Source organism: Marmota flaviventris, chromosome 12 (genome assembly GCF_047511675.1).
Source record: "Marmota flaviventris isolate mMarFla1 chromosome 12, mMarFla1.hap1, whole genome shotgun sequence".
NCBI classification, from domain to species: Eukaryota; Metazoa; Chordata; class Mammalia; order Rodentia; family Sciuridae; genus Marmota; species Marmota flaviventris.
Window position 1 is genome coordinate 107,026,809 of NC_092509.1, and position 11,715 is coordinate 107,038,523.

General features: G+C 59.2%; 1 protein-coding gene across 2 annotated transcripts in view; it reads left to right on the top strand.

The window, feature by feature from the left end:
- The window catches only part of Cd247 (CD247 molecule), a 61,337-nt gene extending 50,101 nt beyond the window's left edge, over positions 1-11,236 (top strand). The window contains exons 2-8 of one of the 2 annotated variants that reach the window (XM_027922888.2): positions 4,518-4,621; positions 5,661-5,717; positions 6,251-6,331; positions 7,533-7,568; positions 8,382-8,438; positions 9,226-9,261; positions 10,273-11,236. In XM_027922888.2, the coding sequence (XP_027778689.2) occupies positions 4,518-4,621; positions 5,661-5,717; positions 6,251-6,331; positions 7,533-7,568; positions 8,382-8,438; positions 9,226-9,261; positions 10,273-10,338 (437 nt within the window). In that variant the 3' untranslated portion in view covers positions 10,339-11,236. The remainder of the gene's footprint in view (positions 1-4,517; positions 4,622-5,660; positions 5,718-6,250; positions 6,332-7,532; positions 7,569-8,381; positions 8,439-9,225; positions 9,262-10,272) is intronic. The other variant, XM_027922889.2, reaches the window with a different exon arrangement.
- Positions 11,237-11,715: the final 479 nt, after the last annotated feature.

Here is an 11,715-nt window from a genome sequence, read left to right on the forward strand (position 1 = left end):
CTTACACTCTGAAGATTAGAGCTCTCCATCTTCGTGGGTGGGAAGTGAGTAGCTCCCCATCACCAGAGATGTTGAAGCAGAGGCGGGAGGTGCAGCTCAGGGAAACCTGCAGAAGGACTCAAGTCCCTGGGGACACACAGGAGAGAAGAGGAACTTTGCATCAGGTGCCCTCCAGAGCTTTCCCGCTGTGCAACCTTTTGGCCTTAACAAGATCTGTCTGAGCGTGCAGCCAGATCACGGGAGGGCAAGGCATGCTGTAGACCATGCAGGGTGCGTCCTGCCACGAGGGCGTCATTTGGTGAGGCCGGGATTCTCAGCACGCCCACACTGCCGAGCGCCTCCTGTGCACCCAGCCCTCCCTCCACAGTCACCAGCAACTGGGTGCTCACACCCCTGAAAGGCAGGTGTTCCCCTCGCCAACCAAGGAGCCTGGCAGCTTCCACCCGACTCTGGCTGGAAGGGGTGGCAGATGGGAGGCCTGCTGGTTCCTGCTGTTTGCACCAGCAGAGCCTCTAGGGTGGCCAGAGGGCCCTGGAGCCAGTGCCCTGCTGTGCGCCTGTCGTCCCAGCTACTCGGGAGGGAGGCTGAAGCAGGCGGTTGGCAAGCTCCAGCTCAGCCCGGCAGCAGAGTAAGATGCTGCCAGAGATGGCAGGTGTCCCCCACACCTGGTCTCACCTGCTCTCTGTCTCTGCCTTGGGATGCCCTTCTTGTCAAACTGCTTCTGTGGATGGGAACTGATGCTGGAAGGGCTAAGGGAGCTGCCCCCGAATGCCAGTCAGAGTCGAACGCAGTGTGACCGCGTCTTCCCGACGGAGGGCTGCGTCCTTTCTCCTCCTCGAGGGCAGCGACAGGCCAGTGAAGAGGTGGCAGCAAGGGTACCAAACTCACCCGCCAGGCTGCCAGAGGGGCCTCGCGACCTGAGCCTGCCGCGGCTGTCGGGCAGACAGCAGAGGCAGGGAGGCCCGGAAGGAGGGGAACAGGCTCTGCCTGGGGCTGAGAAGCAAGGGGTTGCACGTGCCCTGAGGTGGCATCCTGGGGGGCAGCCTGCATGTGTGGCAGCCTGCATGTGTGGCCTTGAGGGCTGAGCTGACAGCCCCACCCAGACTCTGGACACCATTGTCCATGCGGAGGAGCTGGAAGCTGTCATTGACTGGTTGCCTGCTGGTGCCTTCTTATTCAGTGCTCACCACAGTCTGACGGTAGACGCGAGGCCCTCCATTTTGCAGATGAAGAAACTGAGGCCCAGCGGGAGGTGACTTCCCAAGACCATGCAGTTAACAGGTGGCAGGGGAGGTACTAGGGTCTCCCTGTCTCTGGTCTGGGGCTCCTCAGCCTCAACAGCCCCCGGCTCAGAGCTGATGCCCCCGAATCATCTGATGACGTAGTTGAATTGGGTCCTGGCTCTCACTGCCTTTTCTGGGCCCTGGCCTCCCCGCACAGCACAGGGACGGAGGATGGGGAGCCTGCCGGGGAGGGGTGTGCCGTCCATGTCCTTCTCCTCCCCAAGCAACGGGGCAGCATCCCACTTGCCCTGGCCGGAAGATTCTGCTGCTCCCTGAGCAGGAAGGAAACCTGTGGCAGTCGCTCATCTCCAGGAAGACGGCCAACCCCCTGCCCCCACTGTGCCGCGTCCACACAACACAAAGAAACGCTGCTTCCTATCTGTTCTAAATTCACATCCAGTGATCCTCTGTTCTGCGTTTCTCTCGGCCCTTTATATGAATCTCAACCACCCCATAAATCGCCACCAGCGTCTCCTCTCCAGCCCAGAAGGCAAAGCGCCCCTGGCTGTGGGGACCTTGGCTGGAGCCGAGGGTCTCTGAGCCCTCAGGGCCTCGCCGAGGGTCAGCGCGAGTGTTGTGGAGAGGCACCCAGGGGTCCCGGTGCTCCTGGCCAAGGAGGGACGCAAGTCCTGCTACGTCCTGGAGTGCTCTGTGGGCTGTCCAGGAGACGTGCCAGCACAGCCCGAGCCGGGCACCCCAGGGTCACCACCCACATGCTGTGTTCTTGCCCGAGAGGATTCTGGCAAGACCCCAGCTTAGCGAAAGAACGGCAAAATGTGTTAGAAGAGAGGACGACGGAGAAGGGGACAATCTCAAGGGAGGGTGGGTCCTCTCAGAGAGGAGGGGGCACCCCCCCTGCCCTCCAGTTTTATTGGGAGGGTCACAGGAAAGTTTCCAGAGAGTCCCATCCAGGTCCACCTCCTGACTTCTGTTTGTTTTGGTGCTGGGGAGTGAACCAGGGGTGCTCAACCCCTGAGCCACACCCCAGCCCTTTTTTATATTTTATTTAGAGACAGGGTCTCACTGAGTTTTTTAGGGCCTCACTAAGTTGCCGAGGCTGGCAACCCTCCTGCCTCAGCCTCCCAAGCTGTCGGGATTTACAGGTGTGTGCCACTGTGCCCGGCTACCGCTTGACTTTTTTTTTAATCTTTATTTTTTAGTTGTAGGTGGACATAATACCTTTATTTATTTATTTTTAATGTGGTGCTGAGGATTGAACCCAGTGCCTCGCCCATGCTAGGCCAGCTCTCTACCTCTGAGCGCCAGCCCCAGCCCCCTACCTCTTGACTTTTAACAGTAGGATTGTCTCAGACTTCCTAGTCCCCACTGTGCATGGTAAAGGGTCACTTTGGCCCATGCTGAGCAATTCTAATGGGAAGTCGTTCTTGCAGATTTTATGGTTGGAGGAATCATCCTTATGTCCCTGAGTTCTGGAATGTGTGAGGGTCACAGAAGTGAGGTGGGAGGGACCTTCTGGGCCTGCACTTCTGTAGACAGCGGGTAGTTTGCTGAGGAGCATAGTGTCCGGTTTAGCCAGGGGGCTGCAGGCGAATTGCTTTTTAAAAGAAAGGGCTGTGGGGGCGGCACAGTGGGCCGGTGCCCGCCCTCCTGACTCCTGTTCCTTCCCCGACAAGAGCCATCACAGAAGGTGGGTCGGGTGGGGTTGCAGGAGGGGGTAGTGCCAGCACTGGCAGGCCTGCAGGGTACTGGCTCCAGCAAAGGCCGGCGCAGGGCCGCACTGTGCGGTCAAGGAGAGACAGCAGTGAGCAGGGCTGTCTGGGCCTGGGGTGCTGAGGCAGACCTGGGTGGTGGGCCCTGGTTGGTGGCAGGAGCTGGGCTTCCCTGCCAGGGTCTGGGTCATCCGGTCTCTGAGCAGGGACTGGGGGAAGTTGACAAAAATATCAGCTGGCTGGGGCCAGGAGGGGTCTTGAATCAGGGTGGGCACCAAAGGCTGTGGACAGAGGTGTTGAGGGTGGTGGGGATGGGGACAGGGGGGCAACCTAGTCCCAGCTCCACGGCTTGTGGGGGGAGCCAAAGGGTCGCTGGCAGGGAGGGTCCTCCCTGTGAGCTCTCTCCTGAGCTCTGGCGCCTGGGGCCGCTTGGAGGATCTGAGGAAGACCACACCATGGCGGTGAGCGCTGGCCACGCGCTCACTGAAGGAATGTGGCAGTTCCCATGCTCTTGACAGAAGGCAGCTGAGGGGGTCAACTTGCCCAAGTCACCCAGCTAGTAAGGCTGCGCGCTCCTCAGGACCTTGTCTACTCCCTGTGCCCGCTTGAGCCCTCTGCGGCCACCAGAGGGCGCCTGCGTCCGCAGAGGCCACCTGGCTGGGGTGGAGGGAGGGCGACCAGCTGCTGTGTCCAGCCCAGAAGCTGCGTCCCCTCCCTAACGGTGCCAGAATCTTTTAAATAAAAATGTAAGCCACACATTTACTGGACCATGTCCCTGCCCTTTGTACCCTAGTACCAGCTCAGGGTGCACTGAGGGCAGTGTGAGAAGGTCAGTACGGCAGCAGGAGCTGGGCACCCTTGGAAACTTGGAGTGGAGAGGCTGAACAGAGGACTGCTGTGGCAGGATTTTAGGGAGGAGGAGGAAGAGGAGCAGCGTGGGCAGTGTGCGCAACGGCACAGAGGTGTGTCTAGGGGGTAAGGACTGGTGGACAGGGAGTTCAGGCCCCAGAGGGAGGTGGACCTCTGGTCCCTTGGGGCGTAGGAAGCCAAGCACCAGAGCCACCACCGGGGTGGAGAGTCCTGGCAGTGAGGAAGCTGGGAGTCAGGAGGGTAGAGCTGACCCTGGTTCTCATCGTCCTGACGTCACCACTAAGTCTCTGAGCCCACCCTTCCCAGGCCCCAGAGTCCTGCTCTCTCGGTGGGTGGCCTTGGGAGCCACATACCCTAGTCATCCAGATGGGGGCATCTGGCTGAGGCTTCCTGAGTTCACGGCTCACGTTGGGCTCACTTGCGGCTGGGGCCAGGCTCCCAGGGCACGAGCCCTGTGGTGGACAGCTTAGCAGTCCTGGGTGCCTGCCCCATCTTCCCAGGCTCTGGGACTCCTGCAGGTATCACGCAGCCACCACGGCGGCAAGCTGCTCCAGGAGCTGGCTGAGGTGGGATGGCAGGACGGGGTCTATGTCCTTGTCATGGTTTCTTTGGCCACCGAGTCACAGGGCTACTCTGGGTGGTGGGACGTGTTCTTGTTATCCTGGGCCTGGCTGACCAGGGTCTCTTGACACAGAGGCACAGAGCTTTGGCCTGCTGGATCCTAAACTCTGCTACCTGCTGGATGGAATCCTCTTTATCTACGGTGTCATCGTCACTGCCCTGTTCCTGAGAGCGAAGGTGGGTACCCAGGGCTCTGGAGAGGGTGCAGGCTTCTCCACTTGGGGAGAGTACAGAGAGGCCTTGGTCTTAGTTTCAGGCTTGGTGGTACCTGGGGCTTGGTTCCCACAGCAGAGCAGGGCCAGACCCAAGTGTATATTTGGGGCTGAGCCTGATGGGGGTGGGGGAGCTGGTGCTGCACCAGTGCCTGAATGGCAGCGTCCCCTGCAGGGGCCACTGCTGGAGAGCAAGGGGCTTATGCACAGGTGTCATGGTCAGGAGGTGGAGGACCCACAGCCTCTTCCCAAGTCCTGCTACCAGCTGCCACCTGAGGCCATGTCAGCTTCTCTACAAACCTCAGTTGGCTCAGAGCCCTGATTTCACCATGGGCTGGTGAATTTCTTAGAGACCCCAGATTTCTTAGAGGGGCTGGACCTGGTGTGGACAGGGGGTGGAGGTTACTGTCTGTCATCACTCCAGTGCCCTCTGACCCATTTCCCCCTTGGAATTTGTGCTCTGACATAAGATTTTACTTAAAAAAAAAAAAAAGGCTCTTTTCTTCTATTTTTTTTTTTTTTTTTTTAATTTGGAAAGGAGCCCTGGCTGATCTCCAAGTTTCTTTCCAGTGCCCTGACTCTAATGCCTCGAAGTTCCTCCACTGAGGTGGCCTGGCCTGGAGAAAGAGCCAAGTTGTGCTGAACTTGGGGCAGATGCTCCAAGTGCTGGAGCCCAAGGCTGAGGCTTCCTGCTCAGGTGCCGCAGGGCTAAGGTAGAGGGCTAGGGTAGGGGAAGGACAAAAGTCCTGGTCCAAGGGGCGAGACAGGAACTTGTGCAGTCACAACCACTGTGATTGTTCCCAGTCCCTGGAATGCCCACCCTGCACCTCTGTGGGCAAGGGCGACTGGCTGGGAGAGGAAACCTCAGATTCCGGGACAAAGTCACAGGCAGGCGCAGAAAGGGCAGCTGAGCTCAGGAGGAGAGGGCTGCCGCCTCAGACCCCTGCAGGCAGCACAGGCAGGGCAGGGCCACCATGAAGCCCTAACCCGCTGCTCTGTTGCAGTTTGGCAGGAGTGCAGACGTCGCCGCCTTGCAGCAGGGCTCAAACCAGCTCTACAATGTAAGTCCACTGGTCCACCTGTCTGTCTGTCACCTGCAGGCAAGTAGTTTGCCGTTTTCTGACCCCATGAGACATGGCAGGGATGCCGTGAGCATGTGAGGCACGGTGTAGCCAAAGATGTAGCCAGCCTCCAGGGAGCCGCTCGGCCTTCAGCAATTCGCAAAGGCTAGAGGCTGCAGAGAATCCTCCCAGCAGAGGATGACAATCACATGTCCCTTTCAGTGGGACTTTGGTCCAACTGATGACCCTCTAGCAGCCTGGGCTTCCTTATCTGCTCCTGGGAATGTTGTTACATTTGATTGACCAGCATGTAGTAAGAAAAGCATCTGGTGACTATGGGTCTCTCCCACGGTCATGGTAACAATCGTGCTCTGAGAGGTATCCAGATGGACCAGGTCCCACCACCTCCCTCACCCTGCTCCCTGTTCCCTTTCGTTGTGAACCACCACCAAGAAGCAAAGCAGGCTCCCCGTCCCTCTGGCCCCATCCTCCCCGGGTTCCTCTTCCTCATGTCTGACCCCTTTTTATTTTAGGAGCTCAATCTAGGACGGAGAGAGGACTATGATGTCTTGGATAAGCATCGGGGCCGGGACCCTGAGATGGGAGGGAAGCAGGTAGGGAGCACCTCTGTGCCTGTGTGGAGGTGGGCTTGTGGGTGGGTCCCCTGCACCAGCACACATGGGGCTGGGGTGAGGTGGCGGCTGGCTGGCTGCCAGCTCTCGTCCCCCTCCTTGGCTCCTTTCTGCATTACAAGGGGCCTCGAGCTCAGGAATACTTGTGGGCCTTGTGTCCAAGCGCCAGCTGCTGTCCTGGGAACTGCTCCTTGGCCACCTCGAGATGCACATGGGGCCACCACCTGCCCCCAGGAGGACAGACCTGACGAGAAGGTCCACACAGAAAGGGCTAGGACCACTTAGCGAGGATTGTGGGTCTGAGTACCCTCCAGGGCCTCCTCAGAGCCAGGCTTCGGTGGCTTTGTCAACCCCACCCCTGGTGGCAAGCGGGACAGACAACAGGGCCAGAGCAGAGTCCTCTCAGGAGCAGGGCTTCCAACAGAGGCAGAAACTGCCCTGTGGCCCTTGATGTGTTGGGTCACACCTGCCATCAGCCCTTCCCTAGCCCCTCGGAGCCCTGGGCTGGGTGTGCACTGCTAGAAGGAATGGGTAATAGGAGAGGCCACCAATTTCCTTGAACACTCCCATCCTCTTTCCTCCTCTTCCCTGGACTAGGAGGTCTGTGGGGAGGGGGAAAGGAGGGCCTGTTCTCTGCATGAAGAGAGGACCTGCAAACAGGGGGTGGCCTGCAATATTTCTGTCCTTAGCCACAGTCTCACTTGTAAGCCTTCTTTATTTTTGGTACTGGGTTTTGAACCCAGGGATGCTTCACCACTGAGCGACAGCCCCAGCCCTTTTTTCTTTTTGAGACGAGGCTTCACTGAGTGGCTGAGGCTAGCCTTGAACTTGCAATCCTCCCACCTCAGCCTCCTGAGTTGTTGGGACTAGAGTGCGCCACCACCACACTGAGCACATAGAATGCTTTAGACACATGAACTACTCTGGAGGTCAAACAGACTGTCAGCAGAGACCCTGAGGCCACCCTGGGCAAGACAGGAGAAGTGTGTCTCCAAGTGCTGGCAACCGGGCGTGAGCCGCCTGGTGCAGCAGGGGCCTGAAGGTGGCCTCCCTGGGCTGTGGCGGGCAGGGAGGAGGGAGGTGGGTGGCAGATCTCGCAGGTGAAGTAGGTTGGGGCAGGATGGGCTGTGGCTCGCTGGTGGCCTGAGCCTCCCCTCCTGACGTTCCCTCATTTCTTTCCTAGCAGAGGAGGAAGAATCCTCAGGACGGCGTGTACAACGTGAGTAGGGAGGACTTCACGTCAGGGTAGCGGGAGGGCTGAGGGGCTCTCCTCCACAGGTGTCCCTGCCTGGGTCGAGCGCCTGGTTTCTGCTTGCAGCCTGCAGTGCCTCTACTTGAGGAAAGGTGTCGCCCCTGTCCCCTGCCCTTGCCTTGGCTCTGTTAGCTTGGAGCCCGCTGCTGGAGTTTCCAGGTCCACCGGCCTGTGGGAGGGAGGCCACGGGCAGGCCAGGCTGGGTGGGAGCCCCTCCTAGGCTGCGGTTCCTGGGGGCTGGCATTTTCCTGAGTGCTTTTTTTTCCTGACCTGAAGCTCACACCTCCCCATGCTGGGCAAGCACTGACCACTGGGCTCCACCCCAGCCTTTTTGAGACCGGTCTTGCTGAGGCTGGCTTTGAACTGGCAATCCTGCTCAGCCTCCAGAGTTGCTGGGACTACAGGTGTGCGGAGTGCTGCTTCTTTTTGAAATATCCACTCCACCACCCTCGGAGCTTCCTGTCCTTGCTCTGCAGAAAGCCGATCCACAGCCCGTGTCATTGGCTGTGTAGAGACAACTTGCTCAAATAAATGATCAGGGACTTGGTGAGTCCTTTACTGTGCGGTGTCCCCGCCATGGCCTACAACTTCACCATGCAAAGAGCTACAGCTCGGAGCACATCCCCAGAGGCTGAGGAGCAAGTGGTTGGTGGAGAGACGCTGGCTGCCTGAGGCTGGGGTGGGACTGTGCAACCCTGTCCCTGGGGAATCCGGAGGCTTTCTGGCGGCAGAGCCCACTCTCTTCTGCAGTAAATCAGTGCCTCCTGCCTTCTCCTCCAGGCACTGCAGAGAGAGAAGATGGCGGAGGCCTACAGTGAGATTGGGACGAAAGGAGAGGTGAGTGTGCTGCTGGACTCCTGAGGGGTTCCTCAGCGTCCTCCAGGCATGCCTGCCACAGGATCCCTCTCCCGCCTGTTCCTCCTGAGACTTACAGAAGCCCATGTGGTGGCCCCCAGGGGCAATGTGACTCCAGGGCTCCCCAGGAGGACAGTACATGAGGCAGAAGCGAGTCAAAGCCTCACTCCTAACAGGAAGCACTGAGGGCCCCAGGTGTGCCCAAGCGGTCACTGCCTGGGACGGGGGTCTCAGGGCAGGATGGAAGCACAGGGGCCCTTGTTCATAAGTGATCAAGGGTTTCAAAATGGAGAGGGGGCATGCCGAGTCCCTCTGACGGGCGCTGTGTGTCCATGATGCCCACGTGGCCAGCCTCGCACTGGGGGTTCCACGAAGTCCCCACAGACCTGGTGAGGCTTGTGTGTCCGAGGCACGAGAAGGTAAATGGCTCACCCCAGGTCACGCAGTAAACAGAGAGTGGGGTTTTCCACGACTCCCCCGGAGCTCATGACCACTGTGCAGAGCCACTCCTGGTGAGCGGACAGCAGGCGAGATTTTCCAGAGCTGCAGGGGGCCATTTCCAAGCTGTGGGCAACAGGGCAGCCCCTGTGAGGGTCTGCGTGGGGCCCCCACCAGAGCCACCCGTGCCTGACCTTACTCTGCAGGGCCCCTTCTCCCTGGGGCGGAGGGCGGGGTAGGTGTGGAGAGCTTGGACAGTCACCTGACTTCCCAGAGGTGGGGCCTGAGCAAGAGCCCATGCTGACTCCACACACCCCTTCTCTCTCCACAGCGTCGGAGAGGCAAGGCGCAAGACGGCCTGTACCAGGTGAGCCCAGCCTCCTTCCCGGGGGGCCAGACTGAGGCCCAGGGTTCGTGGCTAGTGGCACCAGTTCTCGCCAACAGCAGGGCAGGCGCTCAGGGGCTCCTGCAGGCCAGCGGCAACCCCACTGCCCTAAGCCCCTGCGCAGGGCTGGGACCCAGCCACTCCACCAGATTATGTGGCTCCAGCCAGGAGGTTGTGGGCACCCCGTGCACAAGGCCACAGCAGACAGGAGGCCACTGTCCAGAGGGTATGGGGCTCCCCAAAGGAACAGACAGCTGTGGGCACAGGCTCCTACACAAGTGACCCCTGACTGTCCACATCTGTGGCTGGTTCCTGGCAGAGGCCTTCTCTGCCTCCAGTGGGCCTTGGTCAGGGAGGATGGGCAGGAAGGTTGAAGAAAAGGGAGAGAAAGGGCAACTTCAAAAGGAAGACTGTCATTACAATGAGGTGCCTGGTTCATGCAAATCAGCGCAGATGATTATGCAAACTGAGCATATTCAATCTACTTCTCTACCAGGGTCCCCAGGGGGCCAGTTTCTCCAGGCTTCCTGGGCGGGCTTGCCACAGGACAGTGCTATCAAAAGTGGCCTTGCTGGGCTTTGGGAAAAGGGTGTGGCCTTCCACCAGAGTGGGGTGGGGGCACCTTGAGTGTCAATTATTACATGACTGGCAAACACACTGTAGGGACAGGGTCTGGGAACAGCAGCCAGCCACTCTCCCTAGGACTAGTCCTCAGGTATCAGACCAGCAGATTCTCTGGAGCAAGCCTGGCCCTTTCCTGAGACTGCAGCTCAATATTTGAGGTGGGGGGACTTCTTCCTCTTGATGACAGGAAGGGGGCCTGGTCCAGGCACCTGAGGTGCAGCTTGGGGAGAGGTGAGCACCCAGCTGGAGGGGAGCCTTCTCTCCAGCAGCTCCCCCAGCCAGGGGCCCACCTATGGCTCCTGGAGGCGGGGGCAGGGCATGGGGAGGTGGCTGCGGGTTCTGACCACTCTTCCCATTTGCTTTCACCAGGGCCTCAGTCCAGCCACCCAGGACACCTACAATGTTCTCCACATGCAGGCCCTGCCCCCTCGCTAACAGTGTGGGCCTCACCAGCCCCAGGCCTGACCTGCTGATGCCGGCTGTAAGACAGGATGAGCCCTTTACCACCGCCCTCCCTCATACTTCTCAGCCACTGAAGTACTCCCCTCCACACACAGGATGCTTCCCAGTTGTGACATGTGCTGATCTCCAATTCCAAGCCCTGGCACAAAGAACATGTCCCTGGGCTCCAAGGGAGTGCAGCCCATGGTCATGGGCAAGGCCGTGCCCTTAGGACTTCAGACTTACTTGCTGGTGCCTGGAGAGCAGCCCTCTCCCTTGGCTCCATGTCTTAACCTGGGGTTGGGGACAATTCCCTCACAGCTGGGTTAGGTCTGCCTTGTGAAGTCCAGGGCAGGCCCCAGTGTCAGCACATGTCCTGTCTGTACTGCTGTCAGGAATCTGAGTGGCTTCGCTCCTGCTGTCAACTCCCCCCCCACCCCCACCCCTTCAAGGTAACCTGTGCTTGGGCCACTCTGTGGAAGGGCTGGGCAGAAGGACCAGCGGGGCAGTCCTCCATCAGACATGCCTCTGCATCACCAAGCCGCATGCCAGACACTGTGGGGGGTGGAAAAACGTGCAAGGCTGTCCTTGCCCTCACAGGTTCACACTCTTAAGAGGGAAAATAAGTTGTGCACAATCTGGTTTAAAAAATAGGAAATGGAGTGTGAACACGGAGTGTCACTAAGATCATGAACAAAGCGTGGGAGTGAGTAGGGAGGAGTCCTTCCTGCCCTGCTCCCAGACACCATGCCTCAGCCTCCAGGGAATGGCAAGCCCGTCCTGGTGACTAAAGGACACGGGGCTGTGGGTGGCAAACCCTCTTTGCTCTGCTTGGTTTTAACTTATACTGGCTCGCTAAAGCCCATTTCATATAATAAATGCTTCAGTGAAACCGGTGCTGTCCCCTAAGCTCTGTTCAGCAGTCAATCTGTGATGGCGACGCAGTCGGTCACTGGGAAAGCAGTGCCACCCTTGCTCCGGGGGAACCGCCTATTCTGCCAGGAACATGCAGGTGGACATAGGTGTGCCAGCCCAGAGTGCTGCCATGGGGTCAGTGCCGGCCAAGCCATCTCAGGTAGTGGCCAAATCCACTCCTGAGGGCAGTGCCCAGTATAGGAGTGTGGGCCCAGTCTTGTGCCCCAGCCCAGAGAGGGCAACGGGCAAGGAGCCCTGCATCATCATGCCCAGCTCTGGAGGGCAGGAGACCCCCTCCCCCGGAGGCCAGAAGTGGGTGATGCTGTGGGCAGAGGGTGCCCAGGAGTCAATAGTAGCACATGCCACCGCACTGAATGTCTCAGCCCACAGGGCTGCAGGTGGGTGGTGGGCAAGAGGTCTTCAGGTCAGTTTCCCTCTGGAAGGTGGCCCTACCCA